The 24,443-nt window shown below is 36.6% G+C and overlaps 1 protein-coding gene across 1 annotated transcript in view; it reads left to right on the top strand.

Annotated features, from left to right (window-relative positions):
- NBEAL1 (neurobeachin-like 1) overlaps positions 1-24,443 on the top strand; it is an 86,563-nt gene that overhangs the window by 7,405 nt on the left and 54,715 nt on the right. Inside the window, exon 2 of the mRNA XM_009996331.1 lies at positions 19,162-19,253. Within this exon, the coding sequence (XP_009994633.1) occupies positions 19,162-19,253 (92 nt within the window). The remainder of the gene's footprint in view (positions 1-19,161; positions 19,254-24,443) is intronic.

The raw sequence follows: 24,443 nt of genomic DNA on the forward strand, positions 1-24,443 counted from the left end.
TGGCCGCCGGGCCGGCCCTGCCCTCGCCCGGTGCTGGGAGCCGCGCTACCAGCGCTGCCCGTCCCCTCGGCCTCTGGGCTCCGCAACCCCTCAGAGCAGCAGCCTCCTCTGCTTCCCCTCCCGCTGACTCTCTGCAGAAGGAGAGAAAACGCCACAAAAATCAGAAACCGGGCTTCTGCGTCTTCGGGGCAGTAATGTCAAGAGACGAAACAGTGTGACCTGCCGCCGCGTAGTTCCCGAGGTCGTCTGTGGGCTTCTCAGTACGGGTTTGTTTTTTCCTCCTCCACCAAAGGCCTGAAGGGTATGTTTTCACTTTCAGAGATTAAAACCGAAGCAGCACTGACGAAGAACGAACATGCTTGGCCCTTGTCTGCAGTTACTTGCGTTGTGCTACCTTGTATGCCAGAAAAGGAGTGCCTGAGACCCTGTTATTTTCATGCCTCACTTTTCCTCGGGTTAATAAAGCAAAAACTGCAGAAAAAGCACCTGGGAACTGAGCATGGTAGGATCTTGAACAAAAGTAGCTGCTGTCGACGAAAAGAGAAGGAATGGCATCGCGAGAGAGGCTGTATGAGCTTTGGATGCTTTACTGCAGTAAGGTAAATATTTGGAGGGGCGGTTGTTTGTGTTACTATTTCTCTTGTGTTTGGAAGTGAGGTATTTACAATGTATCTGTAATATCTTTTAATATATGCTTTTTCTTAGGAGTTGCGTAGACTTGTCTGGCTTCTGAAAGGATATCACTGCTCTTCCTGCACTATTTACAACCTCCGCTCTTGATTTGCTGTTTAGGTTGAGCTTTTTTGGGTGTGTGATGTGAATTGCACAATGTTCATGGCTCAGCTTAACCAGTTACTGTAGCTGTATCTTTTAACTATGTGAATGCATATGTTTACATAATTGTTTTGGAGGGTCACGATATTGTATTGTATTAATTCAATTCACTGTTTTCTAGTATTTAGCTTTATACTTACTGTTATCTGTGCAGGTCTAGTTTCATTTAAACTATAATAATGAAAGCCTTCCAAAAGAGAAGATTTATTAAGTTACTCCTGAGTCTTCCTTTGCTGGTTATCACTGCAACATCTTAGTACTCCATTGATAGTAATGAATTTCCTTCACCTGGCAGGAATGTTATTAAGATACTGCTTTGCCTCCATTTGCATTTTATGGTGTAAAACACTAAATATGTTTAAAGCACAGGTCCTAATTGCCACTAGGTGTGCTGGGCATGTAGACAAATTGAATTGCAGATTATCTAAATACATATCTGTAAAATAAGGAATATAAAAAACCCCCAAAACTGTAAAGGCAGGGGAAAGGACTGGCCTACTGTCATATAAGAATGTAGTGGCAGTGGCAAGGATAGCTTTTGTTAGTCTTATTCACCAGTTTTATTTTGACTTTTCTCTTTGCGGTCTCATGTCTTGTATATTGCAAAGTTTCTTTACATTTCAAACTAGTAGGTCGTTAAGGGTAGCAAACATTCTCTTGTTCTCCATTCATTTCTATAGAAGGGCCATCTCAAGAGCATGTGAGACTAAGTACAGCTTCTCTTAATAACACAAGTGCACGAAGCATCAGATGAAGTTTCCACAAAGCAGTCTTAATTGTAGCTTTTCTTATTTTTTTTGTGTGAGTTTGTAACACGAATGTTCTATGTGTGGTTAAAAATGAAAGTAGTGCAAACTTAACAGCGTGGTATGACTTTTATTGCTACCCCTGTGGGCGGATCTATTGGGTTGAGACATTTGCATAGACTGTTAAACTAATGTAGTAATGCTAATGGCAGTAGGAAATGGACTAGCACTGGAGGAGATGCATGTTTTGCCAGTGAGTTCATCGATATGAAAAGAACAAAGGCACTTGGAACTGACTCCAAGAATCCAGGCTTTCCTCAGCTTTGGGAGACACAGAGCTGTAGAGCTGAGCCAAGCTCTAAATTTGTTTTGCTCAGCCAGTCTTTGTTTCTTTTTTTTCTGTAGTTCTTTATTAAATTATTTTGTCTGTCTTACGCCTTTTCCTCCTTTCCTTGAAACTTTAATTCAGATTTTATGCTTTCTATCTCCATGTTGTCTGCATGCTAGCAGGACGTTTGTGTAAATAAAGGAGTGCTAGTTAAAACGTGTGCTTTAGATCACTTAGAGGATGTTCAGTTTCTCTGTGGGAGTGAGTCAGCTCTCAGCTGGTGGAGTATGGACTGTTAGAAAAATTAATCATTTTATATGCCAAGCTTCCATGACCTTCTTGTCCTTTTTTCTTCCTAACCTCTATATTAAGAGCACAATTAGGTGGATTCATATGTTCATAAGGACATCCTTAACAGTAAAATAAGTTGTCTTAAAAATTTGAAGGCAACTAGAGTGACTCCAAGAAAGGAGTCTAAGCTTTTTCTAAAAAGTGCTGAACTCAAAACTGTTTTTCTCCTCTCTTTCAACTGGTTCAAGTTAAAATGGTTATCTCATTCAGCTTGAGGCAGACATGCAGCATAAGTGTTTCATCTTGGATTAAGTTTGGTCAAGTTAAGAGCAACTGAAGAAGGTAGTTCTTGGGATATAAAATGTTGTTAGACCTTAATGTAAATTAGATTGTTCAGTCATGTTTTGAAAGCATCTGTGTACTCTTTGTTCTCCTCGGAGCATCTAGCACAATGGGAAAGTGTAGCAGTTAATAATCACCAGTTGACAGGATATAGTGCTTTAGAGAGAAGTCTCTCTATATCTGGGGCAGCCCAGTTGAGTGTATTAACATATCCTGTATGTTGCACTGTCATGACTTTGTTGTGGCAGTCGTTCTGGGAAGGAAAGCTAGGCAATTTCTCCAAATTACAGAAACGGCTGCAGAGTCACAGTTGACTGAGGTAGGAATTTGCTGTGCCACAAATAGCAGATACGTGTCTTTAGCTTTTGCAGCCTTGTTAACTAAAGGAACAGTGAAACCCAAGCTGCTTTTTTGTGTGATGCTTCAGATTGTTGCTAGTAAGTAGCCATGTTTGTCTTATCTTTTTTCGATAATCGGATACATCATTATAATATGTTAAATATAGCACTCTGGGCTACAGCAGCAAGGCTTTTTGAGGTTTTCAAGTGATGGATAATTCTGTGTTACTATCTTACCATCTATCCTCGCTCATGACTCTTGTTCTTTGTGATCACTTGACATCTTTAGCAGTGTCAGGTGTCAGTTGCAAAAATTACTTCTGTGCAAAGTAGCATTAGGAAGGCATTTTTCTATTTTTGTTGCCCCTCATGCAGTTTAGCAATTGGAGGTTGGGGCAGGCAGCAGCATGTAACTAGAACCTCTGCAGAAGCTGCCTTTGGATGATAACATGTATGATGTGTTTCTTTTTCTTCTTTCTTTCAAGAGTATGTTTGAGTGGCTGCAAAAGTTCATTTTCAGTTGGTATCCAGTGTTTTTTCATATGGCAGTTTCTGATCTAAGTTTGGAATTTCTTTTTTTTCTGCTTCTGTTCCCCTAAAAGTTTTGCAAATTTTGGTCTGGGTTTGGAATTTCTTTTTTTTTCTGCTTCCGTTCCCCTAAAAGTTTTGCAAATTTTGGTCTGCTTTTTAAGATGCCTGAGGAAAGTAGTTGCCACACATGATTTATGATGCTTCTCATGTTGTGTGGAATTAGTTAAAAAATTCATTAAGTTTAGTCACTGGGGTTGTATCACTACATTGTATTGTTAATAGTCTGCGATGTTCCTGCCCTGAGTTTTTTGGAGTGAGTGATTGTTTTTTAGAATTATGATGTCAAATTTTCTGCGAAGAAAGCATTGATAAGGATGCAAGCTGCTGGCATGTTTTTACATTATTTTCAGTTTTGATGATTTTTTTCGGATCAATTATTTGTCAATGTACAATGTTGTTGTTTACTTGAATATTGATATGAATTGGAGCTGCTATCCTCTCATCCAAATGCAGAATATATGCATTTTGAGATAATGGAATTAAATGTAGAATAGGTAACACAGATCCTTTGTATGTAAGTCACTGGGAGAAATTTTCTCCAGTGGGCCAGGTAGACCATGACAATATTGATTGTCAATTCAAAGCCTTCAATAACCTACAAAGGAGCATGAAATGCTTCTTGTATAAGTGCATATGGAGCAGATACCTGAAAATGCTGTACTAAAGTAAGTGTACAGCAGGAGAAGAGCTCTATTGGATGAAATGAAGTAGTCTGGGGAAAGGACATGCTTTCATGTCTGCCTGTCTGACTTTTTCATCTTCATGTGACTGAGGTAATCTGTACAGGTTTTGCCTTGTAGCCTTAGACTGGCATGGCAATAATAACATTACTATTGTAGTATGAGTTGATTAACCTTTTCTTAGATGTTAATTATATATCAATATACAAAATTAGTTCATATTTTATAATCCTCTGAAGTAACTATTACCACAGATTCAAATTAAAAAGATTCAACCTCTGTTTTATGTGTAAGATTTTAACTGTCTATTTAATTTCCTCCAGTTGTTCTAGTAGGTATTTCAGACTCTTAGACATAAAGCATTTCAGGATTTCTGGTATTTTTTATTTTACTCAATGATCAGATACCCTTTCATATGCAAAAATATTTTTCTCTATCAAAAAAAAAACAACCCCTAATGCATTCGGGAAGGGTTTCAAAGGCACCCTCCGGAGCATCTCTCCTACAAAGACAGGCTGAGGGAGTTGGGGCTGTTCACCCTGGAGAAGAGAAGGCTCTGGGGAGACCTCATAGCTGCCTTCCAGTACCTGAAGGTGCCTACTACAGGAAAGCTGGGAAGGGACTTTTTACAAGCGTATGGAGTGATAGGACAAGAGGTAATAGATTAAAACTGGAAGAGGGGAGATTTAAATTAAGAATTAGGATGAAATTCTTTAGTGAGGGTGCCCAGGAAAGTTGTGGAAGCCCCATCCCTGGAAGTGTTCAAGGCCAGGTTGGATGGGGCTCTGAGCAACCTGATATAGTGGGAGGTGTCCCTGCCCTTGCAGGAGGGTTGGAAGTAGATGATCTTTAAGGTCCCTTCCAAACCAAACCATTCTGTGATTCTATGGAATGCAGGCACTCAGCTGACACATATCTCAGAAAATCTTTAGTTTTATTTGTATTATAATGGTTTTTCTTGGTCATCAGTAAAGCCTAGATTTTATTTGAATGCTGCCTAATTTTGTAGGTGATATAATTGTTTGAAGAGAAGGCTCTGAGTCTGTTCTCTAACCTGTGCTTTGCATTTCAAAGAGGGAACATTTAATCTTCATATTGTTGATACAATTGGGGCTCTGTATGTTGGTAGTTGTAAAGCCAATCATATAGTTCTGGTCTTTACCAGTGCAGAGAGCTCAGACAATTGCATCTCCTGCCGTGTTCAGAACAGCAGACTTGTGTATAAGCTGTCATCTCAAGTGTGCTTTCTTATGTTGTGCTGTGTTTCTCATGTTTTCTTGCAAAATCTGATTCTATTGAGATAGACATGTTATAGTTTTCTCTCTGGATAGTGAAGGGTATCTATCTATTATAAATATATTCTAATTTAATATTGTGGCGTAGAAGAGATGTGGTACTTGTTTATAGGAGAGCATTTTCTAGTACTAGTTCAAAAGGTGGAGAGAAAAAAACAATACATGTTGCTTATAATGTGTGATCCTAAAAATATCCTAAAATAGTTGGTTGAATTCCTGTTACTGCCAGTTACTTTTTCGTCATCTAGGGTCCTTACAGGCTGACTTTCAGGGATCAGAAGACTTGAATGAGAAATGAAGTAGTCTTGGGAGAAACAATTGTTTCTCTGTTGTCAGGAGCAGAAGACTGATGAGTGAAGTGTTCTGAACTGTGGTGTGCTAGCAGTGCAAGCTTTTCTGTAATTATGTGGCTGTCTATAGGATGAGAAGACCATTGTAGTGCAAATACTTAGAAGCTTTAATGTATAATGTGCATTTAATTGGCTTCTGTTAAACTTATATTCGCATTATGAGGACTAAACAGGTCATTAAAATAAATGTGTATTCTGTTCTGTGAGAAGAGTCTGTGAAACAGACTAATTTCCATTTATCCTAACATACTACATAGAATTGAGATAATTTTCACCTTGAGTTGTGAGAATAAACTTGTATGCCTTTGGATCCTTTCAAGGATTTGTTTCTTTGTTACCATCAGCCACCTTGTGTTGGGCCAAAACTAACATTAAAAGGGCAATCATGATATTAAAAAAGTTGCAAGAACCTATCAGTTTTCTCACTGTATCGTGTTACGGTCTTGCTAAGCTGACCTACTAACTGACTGCCCTACTAACTGTAACCCACTTACAAAAGGGGTCCTGCCATATTGTCAGTATCCCTTCAATGTTTTACGGAGTACTGCCTCACAGACAGTATTTTGTAGTTCATTTTAATCCCTCAGTCACTTACATCAAAAGATCAGGACGTGTATGTGTACCTTTCAGAAGAATATTACAAAGTTACAAGGGATGGTTCATCAGTTTATATGAAATAACATGAGTTTTGGCTTGTAAGAGGTTTTAAACCTCTGTCCCTGTATAAAATTGAAGAATGTTTGTAAATAAACAAAAAAGTTTATTATCAGATCAGCTTTTAGAGGTGACTATTGTAGGGCTGCATAAAGCAGTATGATAGAACTGAAGTTGTTCAGCTAAATAATGTAGTTGTGTTTCTCCAAGAAATGTGGTTTTAGCAAAATTATGCTTAGTTATGGTGAGACGTGTGTAAATCAAGTATATAATCTTTGATATTAAAGTGTAAGTCCCATGTGAAACACTGAACTTTGCATCCCAAATATGATCTCATCCTGACTTAGCTGGCACTTGCCTTCCTTGTTGTGCAATTGCTGATTTGTCAGTGATTAGTATCACATTGTTATATATGGCCTTTGTTTTATTAGATAAAGAAGTATTCAGCTTACAGCTAGATGGAATGCTTGAACAAACCAAATGTTCAGGCAAAATAGTTTTTCGTAAGTCACTGTCATGTAAATTCATGCCTCTACTAAAACTAGTGAGTGAAGATTTATGAAACAATTTCTCTGTAAAATATCTTCTCTGCAGATTGTTTTAAATAAATCTCTTGTAAAACTTGTAAAAAAGCATGTCACAAGTATCTTGTGGCTATGTGATGGTAAAATATCTTTGTTCTGTCTTTGAGATGCTGAGTTAAGAATGGATATAGATACACAAAAATAGGCTTAATTCTGAATTTGCTGTCTGCTATTTAAAGAGATGTCTCCTAGTCCAAGAATGAATGTAATTATGATATTTACAAGTACAGAACTTTTCATATAAATAATTGACATTTATATACGAGACATTAGTCTCTTAACTTAGAGTAGTTCTCACGTTCCTTAATTATGGACCAGGGTGACCTTGTGCTGATGGTCATTCAGACACAGAATAGGGACTCTTCAAATGAGACCGCAGAGAAATCTAAACAGATGGAGATGCAAGAAAACCATAATTTTTTGCAAGCTAAGGAGAAATTATTTTTGTTTATTATATAATATATTTGGCAATACATATATGTAGCTGCTACTTTGAGAGAACAAAGTGTCTGAGGTTTGCCCATGTTTTTATTGGAAGAATCAGTGTTTTACTGATGTCCAGCCTGAGGTTGAAATTCCTGCATGTCCACAGGTTTATGGATTAGTGTGTTACAGACTTAATACGAAACATGTAATTCTAAACATACTTATAAGTGTATTTCAGATCAAGCTTTTACTGAAATGAAGAGATAAGTGTCTCTTAAATGGAATGATTTATCACAAAGCTAGGAACACAGGCTTCTGATTCTGTGTGTTGATGTACTAATTTGAGAGAAAATTTAACAAACACTGCTATGTTGTGTGCCATCTGAATGATGGCACTTCTAACTTGGTAAACTGGTTCAGATCTGGGGATAGCATGTGTCCTGACAAAAGGATATTGCGGATTCAACTCAAATATGCAGTGTTTTTCTGTTCAAATATGGAAATGGGAGAAAGGCTTGCCAGCTGCCTGGTGAACAGCATTGTGGCTTAGTGCCCGAGTTCAAATGTTGTCAATAGATACTGTTAAAATATTTACAGGTTCCAGCAAGGTTAAACAGCTGCCATAGAATAGAGAAGAGCTTCTTTAGTTACAGATCTTTTCTTGATGAAAGAAGTATATACATAAGGAGGAAAAAAACTCAAATCATGAACACCTCTTGAAAGTACAGATAAGGATCTTGTTTTTTGTTTTTTTTTAAGAGAAGCAATTTGTTCAGATAAGTTTTCAGCTTAGTCTTCTGGTAAATGGGAGGCTGCAGTAAAGGAGGATGGGAGACACAACAGGAAACATAAAGAAATGAAAACTATATTTATATTATTTTAAGTCTGACATCTCATTAAGGCTCCTCTGTGCATCTGCAAATCCAAACATTAGCTGTTGGATTTATATGCTGATAAAATATTTCTGTGTTGGTGCTTTATCATAAACTATTTGTATGATTTATGGTTGATTTATGTATGATTTATGATTTATAGTAATCAGTGGAACTAAGTGGTGTAAAATAGGTGTTTGACTATTGGGTAACACTGCGGCCTATGTCTGTGTAAAATTAGGAATTAAATTCAGCTATAGGAATGGCTAATTATACTACTGCCTAAAAGCAGAGCCTATTTTAAAACAGTGAGGATATTTAAGATGTTAAATTCCAGAAGCTTTAAGGGCTTTTGAATGCTTTATCTAAAAGATACTTAAGGGAGACACACACAAAACGTCAAATTAATGGTTAAATATTAGTCTTAGGACAAAGAGAGCATAAAATCAAAGCAGGTGCTGAGTTTTTCCATTATCTGTTAGATAGCAATTTAACATAGAAAATATGCTTTATTTAAGTAACAACCCCTAGCAGTTCTGGCTTTTAAATTGAAATTGTGGGGGATAGGGATGGTACGTTTTTGAGGACATGTTCCTGAAGTCTGAAAGAAAACAGTGAATGAGTTTACTTTTAATTATTCATATAGGGAGAGTTGGTACTCTTTTTATGGTCCGTTATAATTCACCAGAATCTGCCTAAGAACCTGTAGGAGTATCCCATAAGATATATAAAAACTAAGAAGGAGGCAAAGACAGAGGTTGAAAAGGTAGTACTCTCATTGGAAAGAAGAGTTTAGAAATGATGCCAGAAATGGCTATAAAAAGCAAAGTGATGATGAAGCAATTTGAGTGTGACTCATTTGTCAAGATAGTGAGATTATTCTCTTGATATTAGTAATAATTTTATGAAAACATCATTCCTTCATAAGGCTTAGTGCCTGTTTTCACTTTGAATGTAAAAGTAGAAGGTAAGAAGTGAAAAACCTAAAAGTTATGGAACTTTTTATTCTAAAAGCATAATGCAAAAAAAAAATAAAATAAAAAAAATTTAAAAATGCTTGGCTTCTGTGGAAGAGTATTTGGAAATGTTAAGTGCTGATGTGTGTAGGGCATCAGCCCAGAGTTTCCAGTGATGTAATTCCCATAAGTTTTGTAGAAAATGGTTGTGGTAGATGCAAGCTGCTTGTAAATCGCTTTACTAACTCTTTCAATGAATATTTGGCTACTGCATTCAATTGTATAAAACTTGGCCTTCACTTACTTGTGCTTTTGCAGAATTTAGGGTGGACTGGAATGAACAGCTTTCTTGATAAATGACTGAAGCTTCATGGAAACTGTAGGATCCATGGTTTAGCATGTTTTGAGAAGCAAGGAGGGAAAAGGTTTTATTTGAAGTTCCTGAATGCTTATTTTTTAACTACAATTTTGGTTAGATCTGTAGTGTTCACATGTTTTCAAGAGCAAACATGGAGAAAATACCATGGTGAGAAGGATAGTCCTTTAACATAATAACCTAAAATACAAAAGAAAGTCTCACAAATGGCAATATTGGAGTGCAGTGGCTCAGGTATGGCTGCGTAGTTTTTTCTCTGCAGGTGACTGTATCATTCACTATACTGGATGGGTAGAGCTTTTGGGAATAAAACGAGGTATGGAGAACAAGGGTGTTATTTGTGGACATCTGACCTCTTTATTTCTCTGTGCTAATTATTTAAAAACTGTATCAGGAAAAGTGCAATGGATGCCAAACAGTAGTTGCACAAGTAATGCAAATTCTCCTATGTCCTTGTTTTTGAGTCTTTGATTTCTTTTTAAGGGTGCTTTTGAAAGGTGGATTTGAGGGGTTTTTATACCTTTGGTGTATACTTCAGCTGCAGTACAATGTTCATCTATGACTGTTAATGTGAAGTCTGGTGAGGTTGGGGAGACAAAAACAAGCAGAAAAAAAGCCCAGACAATCCATAAAACAAAACCAAACAACCCATAGCTAAAGAAATAAAAATTTGCTTTAGTTAAATTTGGTATGAAGTAATAGCATGCCACTTTGAAACAAATGCAGACTGCTTTGATAAGATGTACACAGCCTTTATCTGCTGAAAGATTTGACAGAATTTAGCTGCTGATATGGTGAAATAAAAGACTGATGTTTGTACTGTTATAGAACTTCCCTGCTTCCTTTCAGTCTGTCTGTGTGGAACTTCTGTTGTTGCTTTCATCATACTGAAGGTTAGAAAGTCGATGAGGCAAAAGCTGGCTTTGTGTGTGTTGCTGCTAAAATTTGGCCCTTTTCTCATGTGAAATGATGACATAACTTACAGTTTCAAAGCAGTAGACGTTTCCTAAACTTGGGTTTGACACTGTCGACTTCTGACATAGTGTTATTTTAGTTGCCTTTGAATTGATTTAGGATGCTTCCCTTAGGCCTAAAATACAGCTTCTGGATTCTACTGCTGATGCTTCATTATGTCAACTTTGGGAAAAGTGAATGTTAATAGAGTGTTAGTCCATCACAGTATGGTAAATTCTTGGCAAATGCACTGTGCAGTGGACTCTGAAAGGCTGCAGTACAGTATGCCAGCTTGTGTGTGGAACTTGCCTAGAGGTACTTCCTATCAAATGTGAAAACATTACAGTCTGAGTTCGGATTAACTGGCTCCATCCCATGGATGGCAGTCACATGCCAGTTTCAAGCTACAAGGCTGTAATTGTACTGGCATTCAAAAACAACCAAAAAAAAGAGCAAGGGAAAGAAAACCAGGTTTTACTTCCATTTTAGTAAGAAAACTTTAATTTTGTTTTTTCAGTTTTGTTTGGGATCGGAAGGAGAAAGGAAATCAAGTAACAGCTCACTGATAATTGTCTTTTTCTTTAACCTAAGGCATTAGTGGAAGATTGTAACTATTTTTCTTGTTTTGAAAAGAGACGAAATACATTAACTTTGATTTTTAATGTTTGAGAGCTAAATTTTATCATGATTGATGGCTATAGGTTTACTTTGGTATAAATCTCTATGCTAAACATATATTTTTTTTTAACTTGTCCCAAAATAGTTGTTTCTATGATGATTCACTGCAACTCCAATCTATAATATAAAACATTTTCCTCTGTTTCTATTCATTTAAAAAATGGAACAGAATACATGTGTGAATCTTAAAAAAAGGTTTATAATTACTTTCCAGGAGCACTCTTGTATCAACAGCTGATTCACAAATAAGTATTGTGATTAAAATGAAAGGTTGTGTCCAAAGGTGATTCCCTTGATAATTAGCATTTATTGATTGACTTTATCAAGGTAATTTAGCCAGTTTTGAGTGGTTTATGATTAAGTCTTTTATTAATTCTGACTGTAATATTGCTGCTGTCACTAAGCTTTTCAGGTTTTATTTTGGCATTTTACAGATTTGAAAGCTTCATGAGAAGTATAAGCATTTTGACGTATTTCAGAATAAAGGCTGCTAGGAGATGTGTGCTGAAAATGTTGCCTTTTATGTCTGTAAACATGAAGAGGAAAAAGGTCCCTTAAAACAAACCTCCTAATCCCTCAATGAATAGTTTATTTCAAACAGTGTTATGAAGTGTTTTACAATTCTGCATTATGCAGACTTAAATTAGTTTTAAGACTGTTTAACTCGCTGGTGATCTATTAAACTCACTGGCAGCATTTCATGTTTCATTTCCTAATGTTAATTTGTGTAAGTCTATGTCACCCTTAACACCAAGGGATTGCTCTTGTAAATATAATGCTTGGGGGTGGCAGTGAGATTTTGTGGTAGTGCTTTTGAGCTGAAATCCACTTTGAAGGTTGACTGACTGCTATGCACCATAGTCAGACCAGGCTGGCTGTTTTATGTGTGCACGTTAGATTTAACGACTTCAAGCAACTGTCTTGTCAGACAAGTCCGGCTTGTCTGACAATCGGACTCTGAACTGCCCTGCAGGGAATTTTTGCCTTTAGAGCATGGAATGTTGCACTGCAAATAGCCTCTGGTGGATTCAGCTTTTGTTTTTAACAACTCATACTTCCTGAATGGAGCTATAAAAATTGTACTGAGCTTTGCCCTTTGAGTTGTGTCTGTTTGCTTGAAGCCTTAGTAGAAATGGAAATTACTGTGAAATCTAAAAGCAACAAAAATGTAAAGAGTATCAATTTGAAACCTTGGTAAATGTACCTGTATTCCACAGGTGAAGCTTTAAAGTCTTTCAGTGGGAGGATTTCAATGCCAGTTTTGTGTGAAATGTTTTCATTTACCTTAGAGTAAGCTGTTAAGTGTTGAATACTGCCTTGGTTTTTATGAATTTTAAAAAAATCTACTGCTGCAAAAAAATTCTGTTTGACCTTCCTGTGTAGTCAGGCTACTAACTGGGGAAAAAAAAAGTCACTGGATGACATTTTTGTCATTCATTTCATCAGTCCCACATCAGGGTAGGTTTTGTTTTCATTTCATTGCCTTAGAGAATGTCCTGTCAAAAGTGCATTAGACTCTTCTAGTCTCTGCTGTTAACCATGTTTCAGTGTTGTAAAATGCTGAAGTTGGTGTTAGTGTTAGCGTTTTAAGATAGAGAGTTCCTGAAATAGTAAGTTTCCAAGTCCATCGCCTTAGAGTGATTGGTCAGTGATTAACATATTTATAATATAGTTACATCACTTTGTTATCACGCATACTCAGGGGAAGGGTCTTAACCTGGGCAGGGGTCTTTTTGACCCGGGAGTGTTTTTTTTAGTATTATAATGACATGATGATGAACTAAGTTCACCTAAAGGACACAATATCACAACTTCTACAGCTTTAGCTGCCCAAGACTGGATTAGCCGTCAATCTTATTGATTTTGGTTCTTCTTCATCCTCTTCTGCATTCCTTAGCTTTAATTACTATGATAGGCCTCAAGTCTCCTCTGCCATGTTAGTGATTCTCTAAGCCTTTTGATTAATTGCCTTCTTCAGGGCCTGGTTGTTGTAGGATGTCTTTGCTCAGTGCTATCTGTGATACTAATTGTGTGCCTCTCTGACTGCAATTTTAATTTGTATATGTATATACAAAGTAGCCACATCATTCTAAATTTCAGACTTACTTTCCAGCATTAGCATTGAGAGCTTGTTTCCCAGTTATGTCAAGTATAAGGATGGCTTATATAGATATATTTTGCAACTCTTAGAATGTTAGACTTCATGGGAAACTTGCTAATTGTTTGGCAGTGTTTAGCCACGGTATTGTTATGTATACTGTAGACCAGGAGACTAGTTTTATTTAGCAACTTCTTTTTCTTCCTAACATTGTACTAACTGTGTTGGTAAAGAAAAAAAACCCTAACACGTCCTCTGGATGTTTTGTGGGTTTTTTGGTGTGGTGTATTTTTGGTGATGGTGGTGGTTGGGTTTTGGTGGGTTTTTTTGAGGGCTTTTTTTTAGGTACCTGCTAGAAACACTGTATTGCTCATGCCTGGCAGTCTTTCTTTTTAACGTGTAAAGAGCTACGACAACTATTATTGTGCCAAGAGGCTCTTGCAAAAATAGAGGCCTAAAGGGTAGTGTATTGTTTTTCTGGTTTTGGTTTGTTTGGTTTTTTTTGTTTGTGGTGTTTTGTTTTTTTTTTTTAAGGAAAGCCAGAAGTATTTAAGGAAGGGAAGGAACAAAGAAGTATTTTTACTTACAAGTGCTCTGAGCTACGTTTGTTTTAACATGCTTAAAACAGTTTTTCATTACTGCAGCTGAATGACTGATTGTTGCTCTAGCAGTTTCACAAGCATTCCTTACAATATGTAGACCTCAGAAGCCTAAGCTTAGGCTTCACGGATTTGTGGCTTGCTTCATAATTCTAAACTAAAGGGCTTTTGACTTTTTTTTTTTATAGTTGCACATATCCTTATAATGACACCCTTAGATGACCTTGTTAAGACTGCTTGTTTTAGTTTATTACTATGAAGAGAAACAGCTGACTTAAGTGAGACTTTAACTTTAACTTCTGAGAATTTCAGGTCTTAGAAAAATTATATTCCAGACGTTTTAAGACATGCAGGCTTTTTATATATGAATTATTATTCAAATAAGAGGCAGAAATTTATCTTGCACAAAAGTTAGGCAAGTTTCAGGTAACTAAATGAAATGCTTGTTGACTTAGCTGCAGGGTTGCTAAAATCAATCTTTTGTTTGCTTCTGGTGATTGGAAAGTTGTAACTAGTGAAAAGTGTTTTGTTACCACATACACTTTCTTTCTGCTTTTGCTTCTGTTGTACAAATTAAGTATTGCCTCTGTTTCTTGCTGATCTCATAGGGCATGTCTGCAGGATGTGTGTGGTGGGGCTGGGAAAGAATACCGATCTAAAATTGGCTTATGACAGCTTGTCCTTGTAGGGTATTATCAAAACGTGCTGCTTTGTAAGCTGTGCTTTAAAAGCATGCTGCACTGTCAAGCAGCACCATGGAAAACAATTTGGAGCTGTTGTCTGACACAGAGTCTCCAGATACCTGTCTGCAGAATTACAACAAAAGGGCAACTATGAAAGTGGAGAATAAAATAATATGTTCCATAGGTTTCACTGCTTTTTATGCTAATAAGGCATTTGAGTATTTAAGATGCTTCATTATGTGCTGCTACACTGCTTCCTTAGGAGGACTGCAGATATAATGGAGTAGCTAACAATTTATAGTGCCTCAGTTGGAGCTGGGGTTGCAGTTCAGTGATTTCTTGCTCTCAGTAGCAGCACAGATCTGAACTATTGCTGTACCTGTGGGATGCAGTCTTCTGCCACGTGGTAACACAGGCATTTGTCAGACTTCTACACGTTCTGGCTGGGAAAGCTGATATGGTATTGAGGAACACAAATATATTTTTAAAAATTAGGTCAATTTGTGTTCTGCTGTTGTTGTGGTTTACCACATGACTTATAAGCAAACATACCACGTACGCATAAATTATGAGTTGAAAAGGATAACAGGATAGTTGAAAAGGTGGTTGGGAAGGGAGTTCAACAGAAATAAATTTAAAATCCACTGAATTTAAGCTTCAGATTAAATGGCAGAAGATGACCTAAAAATAGTAAGTTTGGTTCAAGGTGAAGGTGCTGGGTAGGATAATTGGAGTACACATGAAAAGTTGTGTATGTGGTGCATGTGATGCCTATTAATACTGTCTGTCATTATTGTGAAATTAAAATTTTAAACTAGTGTAAAAAGACAGATTTTCTCATAGACCATCACTCTTCTGGTTTGGGAAAACATAAGATGCATCTGAAACATGTAGGCTGGTCTTCAGGAAGGTATGTATTTAGCTATGTTATAGGAATGGATGTTTTTGTATACTTTGCCAGGGGTAACATTACCTGTTGTAAGTTTCCTTTCTTAAAACTGCTTTGCCAGAAATTTAGATTTCTTGCCACTTTCAACAAGTGCCTAGTTTGTGGGGTCTGGGCTCATTGCTGCTAATAAAGAAAAAGGAAAACCTGGGCCAGACTGGAAGTTTGAAAGCTGTTTTTACTTATGTTTCTAACATCTTTTAAATAACTTATGTTTTAATTTGTAACAAAACTATTAAATATTGTGTCACTTTTTCCTGGAATTATATGCTTCTAGTTCAGAAATCTTATTTTTTGTTCATTTCTGGAAAGGTGGCATGCTTCTATTGGATGGTTTATAATGGAGGCTTATTTCTTAGTGTTTCTTGTGTAGATTCAGTAGCTAACTGATCTTGTTTACCTTTTTGCCTTGATTCCTTTTTTTTTTTTTCTTCCCCAAGAGGTGGGGAATTAGTGCTGTTGCTTAGATGAAAATCTCTAGATTTGATTTAGGATGAGTCAGCTATTATGTAAGCTATTTTCTACTGGCACATCCCAGTAGTGCTACCTGGTATTTTCATATCAAATTTGATTATTTTAAGAAGCTGGGATAATTGATCTGCTGGCAGTGGATTGAGGTAGAAGAGAGCTGGGTTAAAAAGTGTGCTGCAGGTGATGATCAGACAGTACTGCAATTCTTGGTTTGTACCAGAATTGGGAGGACTTTGAGTGACATATTGAATTGAGCAGTGTGTACACTACAGTTAGGCAAAAACTTTTGGTCTTTTTTAACATCTGTGGTCTCTTGTAATCTACATAATGCCTTTTTCTTGCCTATTTTGTTCCAGTGTTCTCTTACTGCTAGTCATCAGTGATAGCCATACAAAGGCATTATGGTTTAAAGATAAGGAGGTTTAATTTAATCTGAAGCTTGAAGCTGATTTAGGCTATATCATTAAAAAAGAGAAAGCAGACATTTAATCTGATTTTTGTCTTTATCCTCTTCTTCCCCTTCTCTCATCTATAACTTTATATTAAAGCAATTTTAATTAGTTAATAAAATAATATAATGAAGTTATTTGCACAGCTTCATGGTACATGATCAAGAAAAACTGAGTTTTCTTACAAAAGTTTACTGCCAACAACTAGTGATGAGCCTCAGCAGTGTCAACAAACAATTTTAATTTTAGAATACTAATAGTATCAATTTAGTAATTAATGATGTATTTCAAGGAGAAATTGCTCGTGTGAAAAAAACCCAAATCAGTTCAACAAGAAAAATAGTCAAATTCAGTTTTTGCACATGTATGGGCACTGTCATTAGAGGCATGGACACATGCACAGGGCAGTTTCTCTTGCTTACTTGACTGTGGATTCTATTGCTTTGTCCTTTGTAGCCTGAGTTATACTGTAATTAGTAAGATCATATCCTGTTTTTACTCGTCTTTATGATCCTGTAGAATGTGGCTAAAATAACTTGGAGTGAATGACAGGAAACTTAAAGCTTTAAAAATACTAACAGTTTTGAAAAGCCATTATGTCTGAAGGCAGCATTTTCTGCTACTTCTAGGTAATTATTTTAGGATATTAGTCAGTCTTGCTTCTTGCCCATCTTTTGCTTTGATTTCTAAGGTGTTTTATGTCAGAACCTGAGGCATGTGTGTTCTATACTCAGTTGAGATAATATATCAGCCTTGGAAGCTTAAACCAGTATCTTGGAAACCTTGAATTTGTTCTTTTTCTCAACGGCTTCCTTCATTCTGTATTCATCTTTAAGACAATTAATATGTGTGTGTATAAGGTAACTTACAGGACTTTTTTTGATTATTTTTTTTTTGCCAAATTTTTAAGTGGAAAAGAAAGGGAGTGATGACATAGAAGAAAACCATTGAAAGGGGAATAAAAGCAGAGATGAGGAAAAGGAGGGAGAGATTAGGAATGAAGTGGAAGAAGGGGAAATGAGATGGGGAAAAAAACGAATAAGAAAATGCAGTGAAGTGGAGGGAAATAATCAGACAAGATATGCATCTAGTTGAGGGTTTTATTTGCCACCTCTTGTCACAGTATCTGACTGTATTTCATTTATAATTAATAGTGATAGTGAGGTAAATTTCTGACACTTCTTGCTTGAGTTAGAAGGGTTTTTGGGAGCACAGGGTAGGGTAAAGTCTAAAATAAGTATATTCCCATGCATTATCACTCCTTTACTTGCAGGTAGCTATTTTGCACTGACAAGACTCTGACTCAGTCTTTCTTGGTAACTCTTACACTGACATTGCCCCAGAATACCATGTGTGTTAGTTATTGACAGATTGCTCCTTGGTCGGAATACTGCAGGGAAATAATCTGTAACTTGGGAACATCTGTGGTAATATAAACTTAAAAGGAGAAGAAATAGAAAAGGGAAACAAAGTTTAAAGCTCTTGCAAAATTTTATAAATTATGAAGCAGATTTATAAATAATTTAAAATCTATAATATTGTAGGCAAATCTTTTGAAATTATTTTGAAAATTATTTATAACGTAGAATGTGGGACTGCATGGATGTGTATTAATGGACGTGACTGTACAGTTGTGGAGAAATATATTAGCTCTGGTCTGGCAGCTTGCTTTTGAAAATGAAGCAGCTTGACTTCCAAAGTGAAACTATCTTAGATGGCATATTTTGATAGAATTTTCTCTGTGCAGGTTTGTGGTGGTCTAGTATCTGTCCTCCCTGCTGGCACAGTAGCCAGCCCTGAGGAACTGCTGGTCATAATCTGTCAGTGTGCTCTAAGAACAAATAGGAAGGCTAAATTTAAGTTCCTTTCTGTTTTAAAGATATATAGTGTACAAGTTGCAAGCTCTGCATCCTCTCTTAGAATACTTCAGCTGGCTCTGTGCTGCTAGCTGCCTTATTGATCAATGAATGAAGTAAAAAGCAAATTATTTTGTGATTAGTTTTGTTACCAGAGTTATTTTTTAATTTTTTAAGTCAAAGACTGTTGGGAACTAAATCTATGCTGTCAAGACTGGAATATACTAGTAATTTTGTCAAACTGATGTGTATTACACTGAAGATGAAGTAAAGATTGTTCGTGGGGGCAGAAGCTAAAATGCCCTGGTTGGGATTGGTACCAGGAAATGGAAACACATGAACCAATGAGTAGAGTAAAAATGTCACATCAGCACAACATGCTTGAGAATTTGACAATTTATAAATTTTAGTTCTAAAAATGTGCATATTCTCTCCTTTCTCCCAGTTAATATATATTAAAGTATATAACATGTAAAGTATATAAAGCATCAGAAAAAATCAGAGCCCTGGAACAGACTGCCCAGAGTGGTTGGGGGGAGTCTCCTTTGCTGGAGACATTCAAAACCCACCTGGATGTGTTCCTGTGTGATGTGCTCTAGGTGATCCTGCTCTGGTAGGGGGGTTGGACTAGATGATCTTTCAAGGTCCCTTCCAATCCCTAAGATTCTATGAAAGTAAAGCTTTTTATTCAAGTTAGTACTACAGAGCTGTTAGTAGATGACTTGGAGTGTAGTATTGGCTAATGTTCTTTTATTTTCTTACAGAAAGATCCAGATTACCTCAAGCTCTGGTTGGATAGTTTTGTTTCTAGCTATGAACAGTTTCTGGATGTGGACTTTGAGAAGCTGCCAACTAGGTATGTAGAATTACAGACCTTTTCATCTTTGTTTGATGTTTGAAACAGACCTGGCTGAGAGCCCAGTCTTGTGCAACGGCAGTTCTGCCGTTAAACAAAATAAAGATTTGTTTAGTTGTTGAGTGTCACTACCCTTCTTTTGAATGTCAAATTGGTTTGGGAAGGATCAAACTGTGTGAATACTGGTATTTACATTATATCAGGAGATGGCATGAGTATTTACCTGTAGAAATATAGTCATTATTTCTTGTGCATTTCTTGAGTAAGTTTTCAGTAAATGTTTTCATGTTATTGTTCATATGAAATAGTATTAGTCAGTCCTAGTGCTTGGTGTCTAGGCAGTGACTGAAGAGAAATAAGATATAGATGAAGAATTCTGTGATTAGATTTCAGGGGTTGCTTTAAGATGAGGAATAAGATGAAATGTTTAATGAAAGATTTTGATACCTTAGCTGAAAACTTTTAAAAAATTTGCACAAAATATAGATTTGAAAGTGAGTTCTTTGTTTTGCATCCCTGAAGACTTCAGGGCCAAGGGTATTGCTGACTTCATTCATGTTGCTGACCACAAGTTCTCAGGTGTTATCATGAGGTGATATTGAAGTCTAATTTCAGAATTCCATATTGAGTATTTTGAATCTGTCTGCTGTATTCTAAGGATTGTTTTTTCAAGATTAACTTTGCAAACCAGTAGAAGCGGAGGCACCAGTGTTTTCTCTTGCTTTTGAGATGCTTGCATAACTAAGGGTCTTTAGAAAAAAAAAAAGTAGCATTCAGAAATCATGAGTTAAGGTGTAAGTATTATACCTGATATTGCTACTGATGTTTGAATGTGAAGAATGGCTCTCCCTGCATGATGGCTGCAGTCCAAGTCCTGTCGAAATCAGTGGAAATTCTTTAATGGGCTTTGGATCAGATCCTGTTTGAAGTGTAAGTGATAGCCTCTTCAGTTACAAGGAAATGAATGCTGCAACTGGATCTTAGTGGATAAAAACTGGTCTTCTTCCTCTTTGTATTAAAATTTTCCTCATAATACCTATATGAATGCAAAATTGTGCAGTTACCAATAAGCAAAACATTGAAATGTGCTGCTTCAGAAGATGTTTTCTGTGCAGTGTCAAAAAAGCACTTTACTGTGCTTAGTTAAGGAGAAAAGTTTATCCTTTGACACAAGTAATCTTTAACACACTTTTTCATATTGAAACCTGAGCAGTGGAAGGGGAGAATATCTTGGTACTTTGGGTTTTTTCAGTATGTTTTGGTTTGTGTGGTTGTGGTTTTTCAGTTTTATTTTGTTTTACTGCAACTTAATTAAATATGAAAAACAACCATGAAACTTGGTTGTACAGAGCAATAGCAGCATCTTCATTGTGCTAAATGATGGTTCTGTGGGCATAAAACCAGCGTATTTTTCTGATTAATAACAGGATTAGTGATTTAGTTTGGAAGAATAGGCCCATGAGGATTTAGGCTCATTTGTGTAACAGATGTAGAGAAAACCTATCAAAACAACATGAAGGCAGGTCATTCCTGTGCTTTGATGGCTGGATTAAAAATTACACCATTTGGGAATAGATGTTAGAATTAACAAGAATTGTAGTTTGTGCCCTTATTTGTATTTGTGAGATTATCAGATATGTGCAAAGTGGCATTTTTCTGAGGTTTGTCAGTTTGTATTGCAGGCATTTACATTGTGGAACTGATGTTACTGAGCCTGCAAAAAAGTAGGTCAGTGTGGAGCCACCAAATGCTGATTTCCAGTGACTCTTCTCTTGAGGCCAAAGGACCCTGTGGACTCAACTATTTTACTGGACTTATTAAATAACTGATTCTGTATTTTGGTTTTGGAAATAATATATGATGTTAGCTAAAATAAGAAACTGAGTGGACTCTCGTCTTCCTCCGTTACATAGATCTTGTTATACTTTTCAGCCATATGCCTGAAAGACCTCGTGTACTGAAGGGCAAATGCCAGGAAACAATGGGAAACTCTGTAGGGAGAAGAAAACTTGTACAGATTGCTCAACAAAACTTACCTTCTGGAAGGCAGGCATGAAGTTTCATGTCAATGTAAAACACCTAATTTTTTAGCATCCAAGAAACCACCACTTAAGAAACATGATTAAACTATTAGTTTTGGCATGCTTCCCAGCCCCTGCCAAAAGAAAGACTTAATTAGCCCTGTCACTTACTGATGGAACTGATAAGAGTATTTCTTCTATAAGCTAAAATATCTAATTTCCTGAAGTCTGCTTTGGAAATCTGAAAGACCCTACACTGTGCAGAATTAGGAAATCTCTAAATACAGGAGATGAGTGTATCCAGTTGTATGATTTGGCTACTGTGTAAGTAGGGCTTATACAGTTATGCAGCTTATAGGCTTATACAGCTTCAGTTCTACTTTCATCTTTGTGCATCTACTGTATATTTTTCAGTGAAATGGTTCATTAATGGTGTTTTCAATGCTTTTACTGAAAAGGTGGAAATAGCTATGCTGATGACTTTAGGCATTGAGTGCAAAGGATTAGTGCACCTGTCCTTTTCCTAAAAACATTTATTACTCTCATATGTATTTAGTGTGAAAAGGATAAAAACAGCTGGGAGAAGGGTTTTTCCACCTCGCTGAAAGAGAGGAATTGTCATTTTATTTAATACTTTTAGAAATGGCTAAGGCCTCCACGGTGTTGTCATGCTCTTTTTCTGCTTTTGGTTTGCGTGACCTCAAACAAAGGAGCTTAGAGGACACTCATGCAAGATACTGACTAACTTACTGACCTCAAACCCACATTAAAATTATGCAGGAATCATGATAGGAATGCTGGTTACATAGTTTCATGGTTGTTGTAATGTAAAGTCTATTTTTTTTACAGCGCTTTCCTCCAAAGTGCTTAGCAATGGTGGAGGAGAGGTTAAACCTAGTCCCAGTGAGTGAGTTCAGCAGTAGTAGTTGAATACTGTTTGGAGATTAATTTAACTTCTTTCAAACACCCAAGATGGCAGTTTGTATTGCTGCATAACCAATGTTAATGTAATAGAAGGAAGTTATAAATAAAAAGAGCCCTAATGTGTCAAGGCCTTCCTCATATTTTTCAGGTAAGGTACCAGCAGTCACATAAGAATGTCAGTTCAAGTATGATTTTTTTAGATTTTTATTTTCTTCTTTCTTTTTCTCATACTTGGTTTATATAGTTTGTTGTCTTGTGAAGAGTTGATACTACATGTCCACAAATCTAGCTTTTCATTTTTGTGGTGATACAGTAGCAATTTGCTCTAGACTGAGGGGGAGTTTGATTATTTATAAATGCTTATGATTAGTTATATGCTCTATAGTATATTCAATCTGAGAAATCCTGATTAGTGTTTCTTGTGCCAGTCTCACGTAATGCAGTAAATGCTGATGGGCTGTGTGATAGCAGAGATAGGCAGCTACTGCAGTGAAGACATTCCTCGGGATGTGAGACATGAAGGGTATGCTGTTGGCCTTCTTGTAAAATATTTTATGATCTTACTGAAAACATCTTGTTGGCCATTTTAGGGAAACTATTTCTGGATATATGATTTCAGCTGTCAAAAATTATGGTCGTTTTAATACAGAGATGGTTGGATTATCAGATAATGAGGAGCCATGTGCATAGTCCCAGAGAATATGATTCTGTTGGCATCTTGAGGGGTAAAGCTATCACAGAAAACAAAAATTTCTTCCTCAGCAGTTGTGTTGAAAAAAAGCAGTTGCTCTCAGTTTTGTGGCTAGTGTCTTTAACAGTTTAGAGTGAAGTCCTATAAAATTTGTGTTAAACCTTTCTGAATCCCTCAAGGTTCTGAAATGCAAATTGCACAGTCCTGTGAAGAGGCAAGGGAGCAAACAGTATTTGGTTCTCTGTATACATACACGGTAACTCTTGTTTTCTAGAACATGGGAGCTTTCTGTCACTTAGATCTGTCTAGTTGTTTTTCTAAATTTGATCTCAGTTTTTCCCTTCTACATAGGCTTCCTTTTAAACTTTAGAAGCCAAACAATGTATTGTTCCCCATTTCCCTCAAATAATTGGTATCACAGTGTTTGGTGTCAGTCATTGCATTTCTCCATACCTTTTGATGCTTATTCTTACACAGATGTATGTAGCAAATGTCATATTAGTGAGTTTTTGAGCTAGCTGAATTTTTTGCTTTGTGTAATTTCCCCCTGCCTTTGGCCATATCAAAGGTGTTTGTAAGCTACAAAGATCTTGGTTGTGTCTCCTTGTGTAGAGTTCATGGACAGTGTGTCACTAAACAGCTGAAGCCAAAGGCAAAACTCACTTTAGCATGTGCCACAGTGGATAAACAGTCTTCATACCAGAGAATGTTCTAACATATCTATATATTCAGTACTATTAGAGAAATGGGTTTCTATGTGGCTGCTCCTGGAGCGTTGGGTTAGCTACTTTTTTTTTTTTTTTACATTTGGGTTGGTTTTTTGTTTGTGTTGTGTTTTTTTTTTGTTTTTTTTCCTTCTTCTTCTTTGATCCTCACTGGTGCATTTCTAAAAATGTTTCAGTTCAGCAAAAACAATAGACAAGAGTACCTAATGTTGTTCAGGGCCATGTCTGGCCTTGGTAGTGTTGTTACATTTAGCAGCAACATAACATTCTTTTGTTGTCTCCTAAAAATAGACAGCAGGAAAAAAACTCCTATTTACTAGGTTAATGATATCCAGAATCTAATATGGATGGGTCAGTTTTCATGCAAAATCAGTATGCCAAGAGCCAAATGAATTTTTGAGAAGTCCTTTTCCTGTACATTCAGACTCTGACCTTTGAGTCTTCCATTGTTTAATCTCACTGTGAACAGTGTTCTTTTTGTATCTTATTTTGTATGGCTTTTTGTACTTAATGTAAGAAAGACACGAGGTTTACTGTGGGTGAATATCAATTAAACTTAACTAAACTGGCACCTGAAATATTTGGACACTTCAATCTTCAATAGAAAGTTGAAAATGTTGCCCTTGTTTTTAGTTTTCATGTTTCTTTCCACTGTGGTCAGCTATTTCCATGTTTAGGGATTTCCCAGGCCAGCTGTTTACCTGCTGAAGATCATGCAATTTCTCAGTGGCAATTAAGGCAGATCATTTAATGGAGGAGCATTTAGGAATCCATTTAATGAATTTTTAAGACTTTTTTCAGTGCAGCTCGTTTCTGGGGAAAAAACAAA

The sequence above is a fragment of the Chaetura pelagica genome, unplaced genomic scaffold (assembly GCF_000747805.2).
Source record: "Chaetura pelagica isolate M959 unplaced genomic scaffold, ChaPel_1.0 scaffold3, whole genome shotgun sequence".
In the NCBI taxonomy this organism is placed as follows: domain Eukaryota; kingdom Metazoa; phylum Chordata; class Aves; order Apodiformes; family Apodidae; genus Chaetura; species Chaetura pelagica.